The 19,510-nt window shown below is 46.3% G+C and overlaps 1 protein-coding gene across 3 annotated transcripts in view; it reads right to left on the bottom strand.

Moving 5' to 3' along the window:
- Nucleotides 1-340: 340 nt before the first annotated feature.
- The window catches only part of LUC7L (LUC7 like), a 30,254-nt gene continuing 11,084 nt past the window's right edge, over nt 341-19,510 (bottom strand). For all 3 annotated transcript variants that reach the window (XM_082857351.1, XM_082857349.1, XM_082857350.1), the window contains 7 exons: nt 12,555-12,665; nt 11,494-11,637; nt 7,334-7,510; nt 4,926-5,014; nt 1,974-2,003; nt 1,409-1,576; nt 341-690 (listed from right to left, as the gene is read on the bottom strand). In XM_082857351.1, the coding sequence (XP_082713477.1) occupies nt 549-690; nt 1,409-1,576; nt 1,974-2,003; nt 4,926-5,014; nt 7,334-7,510; nt 11,494-11,637; nt 12,555-12,665 (861 nt within the window). In that variant the 3' untranslated portion in view covers nt 341-548. The remainder of the gene's footprint in view (nt 691-1,408; nt 1,577-1,973; nt 2,004-4,925; nt 5,015-7,333; nt 7,511-11,493; nt 11,638-12,554; nt 12,666-19,510) is intronic.

Below are 19,510 nucleotides of genomic sequence, written 5' to 3'. Positions count from 1 at the left end.
GCCCTAAGTAACTCCAAGAGGGGGAACTGTAGTTCATCTGAGCTCGAGTGCCATGCTGAGGCTGCTTACCACAAACCAGACAGGCAGTCCTCGGTAAGAGGGCAGCTCAGACTTCAGAAAGACATGTGGAGCCCACAGAGCAGACGGGCGGGCACATCCGGCCCCAGCCAGTCTGGGTGTTGGAGGTGCACAGCAAATCATATGCCAAAAGTCAAAGGGGAGTCCAACGTAAGTCACATTTCTAAGCTCAAGTCAGATGACCCCTGGTGTGTCCCCCAACCTGCGGAAGCCACGGCGAAGTCTAGCACAACCGGGGACAGGAGAGACTGCACCGCGGCCGTCAGGAAGCAGTCTGTCAGGCTATTTATTCCCACTTGACATAACCCAGAACACAGGAGCAACTCTGTACATCTCGAGAAACTCACAGCTAGCTCCAAAACAATAGAAATGGTAAACTACAAAAGATGAGTTGTATTCAGCAAATATAAAGGGTAACGTTAGGCTGTGTCAAACATGTATCGGACTATTTACAGCGCCTGGGCGTGGGTTCAGATCTCGCCGGCCTCCTTTTCCTCCGACCTCCGTGACGCAGTCTTTCCATTGGTGCTCTCGAGCCTCCAGTCGGTGGCCCCCCGCTCACTCCGCCCGCGCTCCCAGGACTCCTCCCTTGAGGCCCGCTCTCTGGAGAACCTGGGAAACAGGAACCAGAGGCTCAGCAAGGGCTGGCCCTCCCTCCTGGCTGCTCCTCAGGCACTGACACCTTGGACCCTCAGCATCAGGCCAGGTAAGGGTAGGACCCACCATGGCTGGAAGGGCCCTAGCAGACCAGACGGTGCCAGGCCTGCCATCTTGTGCCCAACCCACTGCCCAGGGAGGGCTGGGCAGCCACTAGAAAGTGACATCTGCAAAGGTTTCTAGTAACAGGAAAAGCTTTCACTATAATGTGAACACTGCAAAGGAAAATACGACAAGAGTCCACACATGGAATACGATCCATTATGTAAAAACACAATGGAAAAAAAGATATTTAAAATTCATCATACCAAAGCTAACAGTGGTCGTCCCTGAATATGATCATTAGTGGTGTTTTTTGTTGTTGCTGTTTTTCCTTTAAAAAACCACAACAGAGGTAAGCAGGGCCTAGTCAGGGGCTCTGTGTACCAAAGTGACAGTGAGTGTGCAGCCCGAGCATGGCCATGCCCACGTGCGACCACCTCCTCAGTCTCTCAACCATCCCAGCCCTGAAGCCATCTGCTGCCCTCGGCTTAGGGCTCTCAGTGCCCTGGGCCCCATTCAGGACTCCTCAAGGCCCTAACACTCTGTCCCACAGATGACAGACTCCCAGACCCTGGCACACAAAGAAGGGTTCACTCCTGGACGCAGCTACTGAAGGAGTCAGAGTAGTTACTTGTATTTCGAACTCCGGTCCCTGGATGCCCGGCGGTGGCCCCGGCTGTGGCTCCGGGAACGGCTTCGGTGGCGCCGGTGTCTGTCTCGGGACCGGGACCGGGACGACTTCCGCCGCTCTCTGGAAGTAGATCTTGACCGCCTCCGACGCCGGTCCCGGGAGCGCGACCTGCAGCAGATGTTCTGCTGATGCTTTACTGTTATCTCCCCTCCTCCCACAAACTTACAACTTGGGTTCACAATAATCCCACCAACTACTCTCTGGTAACTACGGCCAGACCCTTCCCGCTGACGCTTCCTGTACATTGGCCAGGAAACTCCCGTCTGCCCAGCAGGCCCCAGCAGCGCCCTGACTGTCCCTCTCATTGACAGTGGGTCCCCACTCCCACGCTGCACTAAGCCCCAGCCAATGCCAGCTACAAACGGGACTGGAGTCTCACCCACGTCCTGTGCCCTTCATGAGCCAGACCTGACCACCAGATAATAACTGTGAAGCTATAAAGGTTAAGTATTAAGTGCATACAGAAAAGAACATCTCACTGAGAACACATAAATGGAAAACCTACCTCCTGCGATCTCTGGTTCTTGATCCAGACCTAAAATGGAAAAAAAGATGAACAATTTCCCCAAAACAGCTCCATCCCTTACAGCTGAGGGGAGGTGCCTCAAGTTCACGTGGTGAAGGAGGGCCGACTTCCCAGAGGACCTGCTATAAGGCCCGCCTCCAGCCCCAGCTGCTTGGAGGCAGAACGCAGAGACCAGCACCCAGGGGTCCATGCTGCACTGAGTTGAACCAGTGGCTCTGCAAACTCTTCACAGTGGACACCACCTCAGCTACACAGATAGTCACATGGCAGGTGCAGGGCTGGGCAGGACACCCAAGTTGCAAACACAGGTTCACTGCCAGTGAGTGTCACATGAGCTCCCTGGGAAACATTATACAACCAACAACTAAGAAATGCACTTTACAATGAGGTCTCATTTCATTCCAAGCAGAAATTTACAAGATCACCACCAACGTGTGCTCAAGGAGGAAATGACAAAAGATGCTCACACATCATGTGGCTGGAGGGTGATCTGACAAAGCCTCTTGAAAAGCAATTTTTGTAACACCTACCAATATTTATATATTATATTCCTTTATCCCAGGAATTCTAAGGAATGTTATAAACCCTCAAACTCATACAAAGATGGTCACTAGATTACTTGTTCAAAAATAGTTTCATAAAAACTTAATCAAAAAATTTTTTTAAAAAGCAAAGGCTTTAGGCTTCCCTGGTGGCACAGTGGTTGAGAGTCCGCCTGCCGATGCAGGGGACGCGGGTTCGTGCCCCGGTCCGGGAAGATCCCACATGCCGTGGAGCCGCTGGGCCGTGAGCCGTGGCCACTGAGCCTGCGCGTCCGGAGCCTGTGCTCCGCAACAGGAGAGGCCACAACAGTGAGAGGCCCGCGTACCGCAAAAAAAAAAAAAAAAAAAAGCAAAGGCTTTAAAAAACATAAAAAGCAAAGGCAACAAAAGCAAAAGTCAACAAGTGGGACTACATCAGACTAACAAGCTTCTGCGCAGTGAAGGAAACCATCAACAAATGAAAAGGCAACCTACTGAACAGGAGAAAATATCTGCAAATCATGTATCTGATAATAGGCTAATATCCAAAACACAAAAAGAACTCTAAACAGAAGGGGGAAAAAAAAAAGGTAAAAACATGGGCAGAGGACCTGAATAGACATTTTGTCAAAGAAGACATACAGATGGCCAACAGGCACATAAAAAATTGCTCAACGTCACTATTCAGCAGGGAAAAGCAAATCAGAACCATAATGAGATATCACCTCACACCTGTCAGAATGGCTGTCATCAAAAAGACAAATACACTTGTTTGTGAGGATGCAGAGAAACGGGAATCTTTGTGCACTGTTGGTGGGAATGTAAATTGGTGCAGTCACTATGGAAAACAGAAAGGAGGTTCCTCAAAAAATTAAAATGGAACTACAATATCCAGAAATTCCAATTCCGGGTATTTTTACCTAAAGGAAATGAAATCACAATCTTGAAAAGATAGCTGCACCCCCATGTTCACTGCAGCATTATTTACAGTAGCCTAAACATGGTAACAACCTAAGTGTCCACTGATAGATGAACGGATAAAGATGATGTGGTTGTACGTATACAGTGGGATGTTATTCAGCCACAAAAAAGATGGAATCCTGCCATGTGTAACAATATGGATGGACCTTGACAGCATTATGGTAAGTGAAATAAGTTAGACAGAAAAAGATAAATACTGTATGATCTCAGTTATATGTGAAATCGAAAAAAACCCAAACCCATAGATACAGAGAACAGACTGGTGGTTGCCAGAGGTAGGGAAATGGGGGTGGACAAAAGGGGTGAAGGTGGGAGAATAAAAGGATATAGTTAATTACAGCATCATAGTAGGGACTTTGTGTAGCCTTCAAGAGCACAGCTGCTATGGGAAGGTCTCACATGTGGAGGGTGCCACATATACCCATGCACACAACATGTCCAGCGACTGTCGTCACCTCTGTGTCTTTTTACTTAATATATTTTTACACTGTTTTGAGTCTATTTATAATCAGAATCTGTTAGATAGTTAAAATAATGAAAAGAAACACAAAAGATACAATAAAGGATTATTTGTCCTGAGTTATTCACTAAGGAATTCCTCCAGGAAAGCCCAGTTTCTGTGCCCAATATGAGAGCGTGGTTACTCGGCGCTCCAGCCTCTTCCTTGAACTCTGACCAGACCCACTGTCTCCACCTGCATGTCTCTTAGGCTGAAAGGATGTCTCTTAGGCTCAAATACAGCCACAGCCAAATTCTCCTCCCCACCTCCTCCTCATCCCAACACACCATTCCCAGTCTCCCCACCGCCATAAGCGGCCACTCCTGGTCAGAAACCCTGAGCCAGCTCCACTCCCCCTTTGCACAACTCACTCTGTCCACTAGCAAATCCTATCAGCTCCACCCCCAGAACACATCATTCCCTCCTGGCCCTCACAGGGTTCGAAATGCCACCTCCTTGGCCTGGACCCCAGCTAGCTCACGTTCTCTCTGCTTCCACCCTACCACCCACGAGCCTGGGCCCACACCGGAGCCCGTCCCTGGTGGGTCCTGCCCACAGCAGGCATGGCGGCGTGAGAGCATGTTCCTCTCTGGTGTCCCAGTTCCTGCCTGTCCTGCTGGTCAAGGGCTGCTCCACAGGAGGTGCTGTGACAGGTCCCCCTCCACCCCTGCCAGGGAGTCCACATCTTTCTAGGTAAGCATCAGGTGGCCACAGCTGCTCGAGCGGCTTGGGTGTCCTGTCCACACCACACAGCTGTGCACACAGGTCCTCCTGGACCAGCCAGAACCTCGCTTGACCGAACGTGCTATGTGTTTGCTTATTTTTCTTTTAAGAGCCACCCAGGTAACTGGCAGACCTCAACTGTCAAGGGCAGTAAATATGCAGTACTGCCAGGAAGAAGTGGGGTGTCCTCAGGTCGCACGTGCTCACCTCCTGCTCAGTCGTTCTTCCCGCTCCCTCTCCTCTCTTCTCCTCAGCCGATCCTGATTTCTCTTCTCCTGCTTTTCAGCCACAGTTTTCTAAATAAACAAAAAATTGGAAGATGGGGGAGGAACAAGTCACACACTAGAGTGAACATTATTGAACAAAGCACCTTTATGTGACCTCAATACTGGCAATTTAAGAACCTAAGAGAAACTCAGGAAACAGGAACACATTCTTCATAAAACCTCTTAAACAATGGAAAATACATGGGAAAAAAAACCCCTTTATCATTTTACAAGTTCAGTGACAAACTACATACCTAAGTGCTGTACATCTAAATCACAGAAATTTTATCATATTGCTCAAATCAATCCATAAATTTAATTTTTTTACCCCAAGGAGACTCCACAAACTTCATGTAAAAGAGAAAACATGTATCTGACCGAATCCATCTTGCTGCGGGAGCCAATCTGCCCTGCCAAGTTGCAGCCTGCCCCGGGGTGCTGGCGGGGCTTCCTGGGGACAGCAAGCTCCACACGTCCCATCAGGCTGGGTCATGGTGAGCACAGTGGACAAGGAAGGCAGACAGGCAGGAGGTGGCCTAGCAACCCCCCTGCCAGAGCACTATCCACTGGCTAGCTCAGAGCACCCCAAAATCAACTCGGAGCCTTTCAATGCCCCTCCTCACGCTGCTGAAGGGAAGGCCCTGAGGGGGAGGAACTTAGAGCCAGGAGACAAAGGCCCCGAGAGGGCATAAAGGGTGACCTTAAATCTCAGTTCGGATGGGAGCCAGGCCCCAGGAAGAGAAGGCGTGGCCAGGACAAGGAGAGGCCGAGAACCGGCCTGTGGGCTGGCATCACCTCCTTCCCAAACCCTCCCCACTCCCTAAAACACTAGGTTCCCTCACCTGAGGAAAGTCCTCACTCTTCTCACCCTGCATCCACCTTGGAGCATGGCCCAGGGGGTGCACAGCCCAGGGCAGGTGCACACCTCCAGTACCACTGGGAGTGAAGCCATCTCTGATTAGGGCACACAACTCCCACCTTCCTTATCGTTAAGAGGTGCACTTCCAAATACATTTTCTGTTGATAGTTTAACAGCTATTTATCAAAATCTGTAACTTAGTTGGGTTGTTCTATCAACTATATACTGCTCATAACTGCAATGACAATACATGACTTCTAGATCAAGTGAATACTTAAATTCTAAAGGTTTCAATATATTCTGAAGCAAAGGTACATCTTAAGAAAAAAACAAAAGGCTTTCAGATATAAGAAACATTAGGACAAAATTCTGGGGCGTTATGGAATGGGAAGACAATTTAAAGGAAATTCCCTAAGGAGCAGATTTTTAATGGGGATGGTAGTTGACACCAAATTGTTATTTACATTCTACTGACTACATATAAAATATTTTTATGTGTTTTATACCCATAAATTTATAAGAAAAAAATTCCAACTTAAAAATGTGTGACAAAGAATATCATTTTTCAAAATTCTACTGGGAGCACAGGAGCAAATGTTTCAAGAACAGTGCTGAGACTGCCACCCAGCTCCCTCTCCCAGGGCCGAGTCGCACATCACTTATGGGGGACCGTCCTTGGATGCAGGGCTCTGCCACCCGCTGCTCCTTCCTGGGGGCACACAAGGCCCAAGGCCTTGACTACTGTGGTGTCCTACAGTCAGGTGCCATGTATCTGTCCTTCCAATAGATTTCAGGTGTCTGGATAAAAGGCCTGCACATTTCCCAGCATCCCATCATAGGGTCCCAGCACACAATTAGGGAAAGAACCATCCATTTGAAGAAGACGATTCAAAATATCACAAACTTATTTAATCTTCCTCCTTGGCATTCTGTACCCAAGATGTCGAATGTTGTAGAGCTTAACCCAGAACAATGAGGAGCCCCGAGGAAGGGACACAGGCATCCAACAGTGGGGCAGGGCTATCAGAAAATGCCCCATCACCTTCTCATCCTTCTAGCCAGACCACCCTCCATGTGTCCGCCTCTGTCCAAGAAAAAAAACTGCAGACTACTGGCTCTTTCCCATCACCAACAGAAGTGTTTTCAGAGGGGTACGAGAACTCTCTGTACCGTGGGACTGAATTCTGCCATTTTCCTCTGTAAACAAGGGGTAGCAGACTAAATAAATATCCCAGGCTCTGCTGGATTCTGAGATCTTAGATCTCTTGTGGGAACATATGGATGAAATCTGAGTAGTTCACTGTAAAACCCAAGTATAAAACCAAGGCATGATCTTAGAATCAGAACAGAAGGTTTTCAGTACCTCCACCAACCCCCCCCCCAAAAAAAACCAAAACAAAAAAGAACACAAGGTTTTCTAAAAGCAAAGAGATGTGAAGACAATCAGAAAACTTCTCAGGTTTCTTCAGAAACGCAACACATTAACATACCCTTAACTGATCGAGCTTCTCACGGATCTGAATGAACCCCAAGTGTAACTTGCCCCCGAAGTGGTCTGCAAGACGACGGTCATTGTCATGGAGACCAAGGTAGGCTGAACAGACTTCACAAACACGCAGCTTCTGCTGCTGAAAACTGGATGCAGGCATGGAATTCCTGTATTCTTCCTGGAGAATGGGAAGAGAGTGAGAGTCAAATGTCACTGTCTACTCAGCCCCTAAAATGGAAGTATGTGAAGGGACTACAGAGATGACTTTTTTTTTGGCTACGTGGCATGTGGGATTGAACCCAGGGGTCCTGGCAGTGAAAGTGCCAAGTACTAAGTACTAGACCACCAGGGAATTCCCTAGAGATGACTTTTTTTTTTTTAACGTTTTATTTATTTTTGGCTGTGTTGGGTCTTCGTTGCTGCGCGGGCTTTCTCTAGTTGTGACGAGCGAGGGCTACTCTTCGTTGCGGTGGCTTCTCTTGTTGCGGAGCACGGGCTCTAGGTATGCGGGCTTCAGTAGTTGTGGCATGCAGGCTCAGTAGTTGTGGCGCATGGGCTTAGTTGCTCCACAGCATGTGGGATCTTCCCAGACCAGGGCTCAAACCCGTGTCCCCTGCACTGGCAGGTGAATTCTTAACAACTGCACCACCAGGGAAGTCCGAGATGACTTTCAAATACATAAAAACTGAATCGTTTACAAAGCTTCAGATTCTTGTAACCAGCCCAATTTTAATTGTTTAAGAAATGAACTACCAGTCATGATTTCAAAGCAACAAGGGGTATTCAGAACACTCAGACACACAGGATGCTGTGTGTGCTAAAAGGCTAGCAGGGAAGGTGAGTCCCTGCTATGGTGGAGAGCTCTGCAAAGACCAAAGAAACAAGAGGAGAGAATCTTCAACAGGGGTCTTAAAAAACAAACAAAAAACCTAAACCAAAGAGACGAGCAAAAAAACACAGGAGTATCTACGGAGATTGTCCCAATGTTCAGGAAACTGTATCCCAACACAGCTCCAAAAGCTAAAATTTGGAAGGACAAATACATTAGACACTCTCTTCAAAGGAGGAAGTGTGCCAAATGGAACAAAGCACACTCCCTCCTGCAGCCAGTGCAGTCTGAGTCTAATCCTAAGAAGTCACTAGGGACTTCCCTGGTGGCGCAGTGGTTAAGAATCCGCCTGCCAATGCAGGGGACATGGGTTCGAGCCCTGGTCTGGGAAGATCCCACATGCCGCAGATCAACTAAGCCTGTGCGCCACAACTACTGAAGCCCGCACGCCTAGAGCTCGTGCTCCACTACAAGAGAAGCCACTGCAATGAGAGGCCCATGCACTGCAATGAAGAGCAGCCCCCACTCACTGCAACTAGAGAAAGCCTGCGTGCAGCAACAAAGACCCAATGCAGCCAAAAATTAATTAAAAAAAAAAAAGTCACTCGGCTTCAAAGCAAAATACACGAAACACAAAAGAAAATGAACCAGAACATGGTTACTGCCGCTTGTGCTCAAGTTAAAACATTCCTTCAAAATCTAGGTTTAAGAAATGCATTTCAATAATCATTTGCCCTTAAAGGGAAGACTGAATGTAGTAATCTTCCATTAATTCACACATTCAAAATGTTCCCTAGGAAATGCAAATCAAAATAAGACATCACATCACTCACTAAACCGGCAAAGGTACAGAAAGGCACTCTAGTGCCCAGGACCCCCACTGTCCTTACTCTGGCCACTGTCCCCATCCTCATCACCTGAGTGCCCCCCATAGGCCTTCCTCAGAACAGGACAGAACAGGATGGGGTAGGGTGCTCTTCCTCCCCTTAGCAGGAGGCAAGGCTGTCTCGTCATCCTAAGAAATGATACAGAGAGGTGCTGCGTACTCTTTACCCAGTTTCCCCCAATGGTTCTATCTTTAAAAACTATAGCACAACATCACATAAAGAACACAGTGATACAGTCAAGGTTCAGAACATCCATCACCACACAGGTCCTGCCTGCTGCCCCTTCACAGCCACACCCACTTCTCTGACTCCTGGTGACCACCAATCTGCTCTCCATTCTTATGGTTTGGTCATTTTAAGAATGTTATATAACAGATCCACATAGCCCTTTGGGATTGACTTTTTTCACTCAGAATAATTACAACTGATTTTGAAAGAGATTAGAGGAAGGCATTCAAAGTTTTACAACTACAGAGAGGGGCAGAATAATATCACAAATAGTGTACCCACCATATTCAGCACTTCTGCTTAAGGTTTTTGTTTTTCTTTTAATGAAAGATATAGAACATTATGATGGAAATTCAGTTCCTGATGTTTCCCTCTCTAGTGTCTGTTCTCTCCCTCCCCAGAGGCATTCGTGTGCGTTCAGCATAATCTTCAGTGCTGTCTCTGTACTTCATTGCACATGCGGACCCATAAACCATGTGTGCACCTGGGGCATTTAGAAGTCCTGCGTCAGCACTACAGGTCTTTCTCCCACCTGTGTTGCTGGAGAGCTCTCTCCAGGATGTTGCAGGCAGATGTGTTCAGTTCGTTCACTGCTGCAGGACTCCATTTCAGGGGCACATGGCTGTTTGTCCATGGGTGGTTTTCCAGGTTACTGACGGTTGCTCATTTTACCAGTTCTGCTGTGAGCGTCCTTGCACCTGCCTTCTAGCAAGGATGCTTGGAGTCCTGGGCACAAGTTGCCATGGGTCCCCTATCCTGCTGCCCTCTTGGCTGTCTGCAGACATCCAAGTGGTGAACCCCACATCTACAATCATTCAGCCTATGCATAAATCTCGGAGCCATCTCACGGGTTTCTGGTGTCTGCTCTGCTCTTCAAAGCAGGAAGGCTTGGCCTCAGGACTCGCTAAGAGGCCGCAGAGCTTCCTTCCTGACCCTCTGGCCTTTCTGCTGGAGCTGTCAGCAACCGAGGGAGCCTGACTTTTTTTTTTAACATGTAAACATAAATTTCCCATTTAAGTACACAGGGGTTTAGTATACAGCCATGTAGGATTTCTACGCAGGACTTGCGACTCTTCATGCACACGTCATTGCCTGAGTGGGCCTCGCTCGAACACCCACAGGCAGTCAGCAGTATTCGTGTATTCAGCTGAGAATCGTTGTGTCATCGCTGAGCTGCTACTATGTATCAGGCACCATGACAAGCCGGGGGTGCAGCAACAACCAAAATCAGCCCTGCACTGGGGCACCGCCCACCCCACCATCTCACCTCTACCCACCATTCTGAGAACCTTCTCATCTGGTCTCAGCTAAGGGCCTTCCAGGGTCCCTCTGTCCTACCTGGACACGCCCTGCACCCCCCAAGTGCACCCATCTTCATCAGAATTAATCTTATCCGTTGCTCACATTCCTTTCTGCCTGGCCCCCCTCTCCACAGCAGTATCATCTCCAACAGGAGAGGGAGTCTTCCGGCTTGCTCACAACTAGAGAAGTGCCTGGCCCATAGCTGGAGTTTGACAAGCACTTACTAAAGGAACACACCCGCCCCGTCTTCCTCTGACTACCATTCCCACCGTTCTCGAAGCCTACCCAAGCCATCTCTGATTCCAGCAGTGAGATTTGAGAACCAGGGAGTATGCAACAGAGGAAATCATCTAGGAGGAAAACGCTTGTCACGGATACAGACATTGAGTCCCTGACTCAGCTTCTCCACCACACAGCAGTGTGTCCTGGCCTGGCAGCCTAGCGGACACCACCTGGGTACCACCCGCAACCTGCATGGTTCTCTCTACTGAGGACACAGTGTCACTAAGCACCAGGCCTCACTGTACATAGCATCTGCAATGCAAGTCTGGCCCAATTACACCAGGTGAACACCCACCATGCTGCCCCCTCCCTGGGAGCCAGATGGACAGACGGCAGGTGCTCACTAACACTCCTCCGCTGACTGTTATACTCAGGACGCACTCTACACGTGGGAATAATGCGCAGAGCTGGCAAGTGCCTAGTCTGAGGCCACACGGGGTCACAGGGGCAGAGTGAAGACACAAACCCCAGTGTGTGCTGACTCTAAACCGTATAATCCTGACAATATACCACGTTATTTCCAACTCCTTCCCAATATGTATACAAAAAAAGAAGGCATGGCTTAATCTTAGCCCAAAAGGTCAACTCTGGAGTTACTACTTCCTCCCTCTCTAAGACATTTTTGTCACCAACCTCAGCTTCTTTTTTCTTTGCACGGACTTTCTCCACTTCCATAAGAATCTTCTGGGATTCATCCACATTTCCTTCAGCTCCTAGCTGTTCAGCTTTAGCAAGAAGCTTCCCTATTTCTTCGTTCAACTCATGTACTTTTTCTGCCTAGGAGAGAGAAACAATCAGGTAAGGAGACATCTAAAAACAACAGATTTTTTAATGCAAAGAAAACGAGTGTTTCTCTTGTTGCATTTCTGGTCTGTTCCACTGAAAATATTAGAACAGCTGGAAACCCTCACTGATGACACGTGAATTCTAACAATTACGACATCCTTAACGCCACCACTGAGACTGATCATAACTAGACCTGTGCACCACGTTCCAATAAAAGCAGTAGCACCACTGTTACTGCCAACAGGCTGCAAGCACCATCATGTGGGTCAGCTTCTAGACCATCTCTTTTTATGCCTTCTATTACAGTTCAATCTTCTGGGTAAGGGTAAAAAAATGCATGGGTCTAAATGCATACACTTATACTGTAAGCAAAATGCCTAATTATTGGGATTTGCTTTCAGAAATAAAACGGCACCGTTGATCCAGTTTGCAACTGTCTATTTCCTAAGAAATGCTTTTATAAAACTGAAAGGAAAAAAGACACTGAAGAGAGTTCCACTGAAGAGGAGACAAGGGTCATCCAGATGACACACAGGCCAATTCCACACAGATCTACTTTCTTCTTCCATGATATGGATGCACCACAGTTTAACCATTTCCCTGCTAACTTTTCTCATTTCCTGTTTTATGTAGGGATGTTAAAAAAAAATAAAAAAAAGAAACTTTAAAACATACGCACACGCGCGCGCACACACAAAAAACAAAACAAAACAAACAAAAAAACCCACACGCACAGTGTGGGGAGGGGCTAAGAGCTCAGCGACGGCCTTCCCTCCTCACTGGGAACAGCCAAGGCAGTGGGTACCATCCATCCCAAAGATGCACCCTCAGCAGTGACCGTGACTGCTAGCCCGGTGGCAGACCAGTTCTTACGACAACAATGTGAGGAGAAGGCCTCCCCAGCATACCTTTGCGGAAACTTCTGCACTGATCTCCTCTTGCGTCTCTGCCAGCCGCTTCTTGGCAAGCTCAGTTCTCCGATCACACTCAGCAATAAAGGACTCCAAGTGATCCATCGCCTAGCTCAGGAGAGGCAGAGAGCTACAGTCAGTGACATGCCTACGACCTCAGAACTCACGTGTTCGATAGGAAATAACAGTCCTGGGTTGGTTCTTAAAGCCTGTAGGTTCAGTGGGAAGATCTGAAGCTACACTACAGCTAAAATGTCCACAATCACATTCAATTAAGGGGCTCTGTTAAACCAAATGACCACTCAAAAGCATGTCTTCTCATCTGATTTATTTATTTCCAAAATTTGTAAAAGAACCCCCATCCCTCAACAATGTTTCCAAGAAATTTCTGAGGAAAATTAAAACACCTGGCCATAACTAACAGTGGTCTCTGAGGGTCAGAAAAGGCTGGACTGAGCTAATGTCAGAGGCCCTCTCCTGGTGAGTCGTGGGAGATGCAGATGATGTACTCACTGGTCTTTGTGAGCCACGTAAATATTATTCCCTCATGTTCTGAGGGTAGAGTTCCCCCTTCCACCTCAAAACAAAACAATAGAACAAATGTTACTGAGAGCTGTGAACACGTTTAGTTATTGCCCACCGTCTAAAGTAGCGGGAAAACTGGTTACTACTTACCCAAAAAGGTAAAGGAAAAGACACTCTGAAAAGAGTTGGTGGGAATCAATAAAATACCAATTAATAAGCAGTCACATATGCTAAGCACTTAATTTGCCGTAATTAGTCAAAGGCCCCAACATAACTTCAGATAAACATACAAACAGGACGTCACTTTCCCAACTGTCAGGCTAGGACCAGTGATAAGTAGCACCTCCCAAGTTGCTGAAGTCAGCATCATGTTACATAGACAGCAAGTGAGGTTAGCAGTGGATGACCAGGTTAGACAGGGTGAATGATCCACCGCTGAAAAATAGAGAAAGGAAAGTTCTGGGTGGAAATGATAATAAGGCAGGTGAAAGTTAGGCCAACGGACCAAGGAGTGATAATCTATGTCTCTTCCTCCAAATATGGTCAGGAGAGAGCACTCCTCAAGAATTGGTGTGACACTGGAATGGACAGTAGGGACACTGGAGAGGATTACAGTCCCCTCTTTTCAAATGAATGCATACTTGGGAGTAGGTCAAGACAGGGAAGAGGCTCGTGATGGTGCCAAGCCCCACTGCCCACAAGGCCAACTTCCAGATTTCACTCTACACACTTGGAACTCAGGACCTCTTTCCTGTCATTGGTCCCCAAATATTCTCAATAAACATTTCACTATGTTCAAATCAAACGAGCAGGAAAGCCGATGACTGGCATTTGTTTGCATGCATGCACTGCATTTCCTGGAAGTATGTCAAGTTGACCAGCTCTGCTGACAAGGTGGGGACTTGCCAGGATCAGAGCGCCAGTGAGCTGACTCGGGTCATGTACCATCTGTGCTCACCTGGAACAACAGCTCCTAACAGACCAGCCTGAGAGGTGCAAGGGTCATGCATGCACACGTGCTGAGACTCTGATGCAGAGTTCCTCTATTGTCTACCCAAAAAGAGGGATCTCACACCTGACACAGCCAGGGATCTGCTCAACAGGGGTTGAGTGGGGAATACACATTGACAGTTCTGCCAGTGCCTTTACCAATCAAGGCAACCAGCTGCATCTAAGCAAAATATAAACTGACTCAGACATCTGATAAGCTAAAAATTAAATGGTAAACTTCACAACACAGACTAGACATACTGCAGAGACGTCTCTTAACTGCCATGTTCTTTAAAAGATGGCTCTGTCCTACTGCCCCTCCCTCTCTTCAATGTGCTTCTCAATTCCAGATTGGTTCCTAAATCAAAAAGCAGGTTTAGCGTTTCCCTGGTGGCACAGTGGTTAAGAATCCGCCTGCCAATGCAGGGGACACAGGTTTAAGCCCTGGCCCGGGAAGATCCCACATGCCACGCAGCAACTAAGCCCATGCACAACTACTGAGCCTGCACTCTAGAGCCTGCGAGCCGCAACTACTGAAGCCTGCGCCCCTAGAGCCCGTGATCTGCAACAAGAGAAGCCACCACATGAGAAGCCCATGCACCGCAACGAAAAGTAGCCCCCTCACGCCGCAACTAGAGAAAGCCTGCACGCAGCAATGAAGACCCAAGGCAGCCAAAAAAAAAAAGCAGGTTTAAATGATTAAAAAAAAAAAAAAGGTACTCAAATCTAAAAATTAAGTCCTAATCACAAGGTACCACTTACTAGGAAGTTATCCACCTTTGTAATTCAGGGGTGGTGTGATGAACCATGAACTACTCAGGGGGCCTGGGCACACCACTGGCACAGGGGGCACACAGGTCTCACTGCCGCTGGAGGCTGTCCGTCCACACACAGGACCATGAGGTGCTCTCCCTGACCCTGCCTGCCTAGCAGCATCAGTGAGCCTGAGGAGCCCATGCTGTCAGCAGAACAGTCACAGCAAACGTGTGCCTCAATAAAGCCACGCAGGGGCTCTCAAGGTACCCAATTTTCAGATGAAGAAATGGAGGCACAGTCTCCAAACTCCTGAGTGATGGCATCAGGATGCAAAGCCCCCTGTGGTTTGACTCCAAAGTACCTACTCTTAGTCCTCACAGTTCTGAGGCAGTTTTCACCAGCCCAGTTTATAGAAAATAGAAAAGGGCAAAATAACTTGCCCAGGGTCACACAAGGACTCTCACCCAGGACCTGACTGGGAAAGCGTGACTGTCACACTGCACACCTACAGAGACCAGGTGTAAGCAGAACCGGTCCCATTAGTTGATATGGTGTGTTGCTCTGGAAACCTGTCAAATAAAACATCACAAAGCAAGACAATGTGGGGGAAAAGTGAACCATATTTTCACTGAATTAGCGAGAAGCAAATCTTTACATTTTCCACATGTGAACACTGAAGAAATGGGCTGCCCTGTAACCTTAATGTTCTGTGTGTCTGTGTTCAAGTTGAAAAACTTGAGATGTATTTACAGAGATGACCAATTCCCTCTCCTAGGGAATTCCATAACACTCTCAAGAAATCAAGGCCTGGCCCTGGTGCAGTCAGAATGAGGCTGTACTGGGCTAGAAGGAGCCAATGGTGAGGCACTTTCTCCCAGATAACCTGAATTTGGGGTGGAAAAGTGCCAGAGGTCCCAGCCATCAGCCCAAGCTGAGGGTCTAGGCAGTGAACACCTACACAAAGAAATGACAACCCTGTCAGGCCCACAAAGAAAATGCCTTTTTACACCTTTCTGACTGGCAAAAACTGAAAGTTTGGTAACTCGCTGCTCTGTTAGTAAAGATGTGAAAATGGGAACTCTCACACATCACTGGTGGGATCACTGACCCCTCTGGAGAATTCCGTGACACTAACTACCAAAACGACAAAAGCACATCCTTTCTGGGCCAACAGTCCCGCTTCTAGGGATCTTTCCTAGATACACTCACAATGTGCCAATGTGCAATGCAGCACTATGACCATCAACAGGGCATGGTCCTATAAAACAGACACACATCCTGTGGAATACTATGTAGACACAAAAGGATGAAGTACACTGTACAATAGGAAATAATCTCAAAGATATGCTGAAAACTTAAACCAAAAAAAAAGGGAAAGGGGGGCAGATATAGAGCACGTGTACAGCAGACTACTATTTGTGTTTAAAAAAAAAGAGGGTTTCCCTGGTGGCGTAGTGGTTAAGAATCCGCCTGCCAATGCGGGGGACACGGGTTTGAGCCCCGGTCCGGGAAGATCCCACATGCCGTGGAGCGACTAAACCCATGTGCCACAACTACTGATACTGCACTCTGGAGCCGGCAAGCCACAACTACTGAGCCCACGTGCCACAACTACTGAAGCCTGCGCACCTAGAGCCTGTGCTCCACAACGAGAAGCCACTGTGATGAGAAGCCCACACACCGCAACGAAGAGTAGCCTCCGCTCACCACAACTAGAGAAAGCCTGTGCACAGCAACGAAGACCCAACACAGCCATAAATAAATAAAATTTATAAAAATAAAATAAAATAGAAAGTAGAGATACATGTCCCTCAGGTATCCACATAATCTCTGAAGGAAAGAGAAGAAACCGAACAACTGGTTACCTCTGGGGCCAACCAGGGGGCTAAAGAACAGAGAAGGAGGCAGGCTTCACAACATACCTTTCATATCTCAAACTCTTAATCACGTGAGTGTTTTACATGTTTTTAAGTTACTGACAGGACTTCCCTGGTGGTCCAGTGGTGAAGAGTCTGCCTTCCAATGAAGGTGATGCAGGTTCAATCCCTGGTCAGGGAACTAAGATTCCATATGCTGTGGGGAAACTAAGACTGCATGCCACAACTGGAGAGCCTGCGATCTGCAACTATTGAGCCTGTGTGCTGCAACTACTGAACACATGTGCCACAAAAAAGAGCCCGTGCGCTGCAAAGAAAGATCCTGTGTGCCGCAACTAAGACCCAATGCAGCCAAATAAATAAATAAATAAACAACTGACAAGCAGTAACCCTAGTGACATAACTGATCTAGGCAATACTGACAAGCAGTAACCCTAGTGACATAACTGATCTAGGCAATAATCCTCAACTGCTGCTTAAAGCATGAGGCCAAAGGCTGATGGGGGCCTGTGCAACCAGGTCAGGCTGCCTGTGCCACCCAATTCCACTGACGTTTTGCCACCCAAGGTGACGCACCAGCCAGTGCCCGTCCTGGCCTCTGCACTACTCTGTCAAACGAGAACCTGATTCTGACCGTCAAGCTTCCAGATCTAACTCCCAGGTTATAGGAAGTTTCAAAGATAAAGGAAAACACATTAAAAAGACTGCATTATAAGGATGCAATCAGCAAAATCCAGGATATGAGAGACTTAAAAATTAATTTCTTCAAACAAACAGATTTAAAATGACTTACAATACATCCTAATGTGTGGCTCTTATTTTGAATTCTGAGTCAAACAAATGATCGTAAAAAAAATACTTTTTGAGATAGTCTGGGAAATTTGAGGACTTAGATAATGTTAAAAAATTATTTCTTAAATTACCAATACTTTAAATAAAATTATCTTCTAGATGTACTATTTGCAGTACTTACAGATGAAATTCTATGTCTAGGAACTACTGTAAAATAATCCAGTGTGGAAAGACAAGAATAAAGATGAAATAAGAGTCTTCACGTCAACAATCACTGAAAACTAGGAGATGAAACCCAGAGATCTCATTATATTATTCTGTCTACTTCTGCATGTTTAAATTTTTCCTCAATGTATTTTTAGAAACAATGCTAATAAGATACAAACTACTATATACAAAATAGACAAACAAGGTCCTACTGTACAGCACAGGGAACTATATTCAGTATTTTGTAATAAACTATAATAGAAAAGAATCTGAAAAAGAATTTATATATATGTATAACTGAATCGCTTTGCTGTACACAAAAAACTAATGCAACATTGTAAATCAACTATATTTCAGTTAAAAAAAAAACAACAAACAACATGCTAGTAAGGAGATTCTGTCACAACCAAATATAATACCAGATCTTTGTATGCAGAGTAAAGAGAACTTCAAAAGCCAATGGCAACACTGAAATATTTACAGATGAGATGACAGGATGTGTGAGGTTTGTTTTGAGATTTGTGAGAAGTGGGTACACAAAGATGAAACACAGTTGGTCCTGAGCTGATCATTCCTGAGGCTGAGTGATGGGTACATGGAGATTCATTATACTGTTACACCTCCTTTTGATGTATGAGATTCTCCATGGTAAAACAAACAAACAAAAAACCCTGACCATCCAAGGTCAGCCTGTAGCATTTGAGCAGCAAACTGTTGCTTCCTTCCACCTTAAAGCTGTGGTAAGGGACTGCCTCCAGGGAGCGGGAGGGGCACAGGGAAAGGGGGCTTTTGGCGTTTTCCATGATAGTCAATGAATTCTGATTCAGCCACATGCTTCCAAGGAGAGCACACAGAAATCTTCAGTATACACAATTTTATCTTTGTCTTTCTCATGATTTCCTAAGGAATTTTAAGTCATTGAACAGGTGTCACAAAGTTTCAAGAGCACAGTCTACCATTTGAGTGTATCATAATTTGTTCATTCATCATTGAGCCTTTTTTGTTGCATCCAACTTTTCAATCTTATAAACAATGCTAGCTACCACAAACATCTTTGTGTACCAGTGTTTGCCTGTGTTTTCAATCACAGTTGACCCTTGAACAATGAGGGGGTTAGCGATGGATTGTGTAGTACTGTAGTATGTATTTATTGAAAAAAATCCATATGTAAGTGGACCCACACAGTTCAAACCTGTGTTGTTTAAGAGGCCACTGTACTTCCTTAAGATAAGAGATTTGTAGAAGTAAGTTACAAGGTAGAAATACCTTTAAATTTTCATTTCTGCCTACTATTTTAGCAACCTGACTGGACCTAATAACTTTTCACGACTTAGCATAATTTGGAATTCCCCGGTGGTCCAGTGGTTAGGACTCCGTGGTTCCACTACAGGGTGCACTGGTTCCACCCCTAGTTGGGGAATTAAGATCCTGAACACCATGAGTCAAAAAAGAAAAAAAAGAAAGCATATTTCTTTCTCCTCCCCTAAGAAATAATCACTTAAGAGCTTGGTATATACCTTTTAAAATTGTATCAAAACGCATATAAAAGCAAACAATTTTTACTCCACTTAGGAGTTTTTCAAGCTTTTTTCATTTTTCACATCAATACACGCATCTTCTGTATCTATAGCTGTGTTTCACTGTATTTTAACACAACTATAACCATCCCACAATGAATACACATTTGCATTTTTTCACTTTTCACTAATCCAAAATGATGCAATAAACATCTTAAGTCTTCTCATACATAGGCAATTATTCTTCTAGGACAATTTCTTACAAATTGCTTAGAGGGGACTCAAAGTC

The sequence above is a fragment of the Leucopleurus acutus genome, assembly GCF_964270905.1.
Source record: "Leucopleurus acutus genome assembly, chromosome: 16".
NCBI classification, from domain to species: Eukaryota; Metazoa; Chordata; class Mammalia; order Artiodactyla; family Delphinidae; genus Leucopleurus; species Leucopleurus acutus.
Note: the sequence above shows the minus strand (reverse complement) of the source record. Positions and strands in the feature narration are given on the sequence as shown.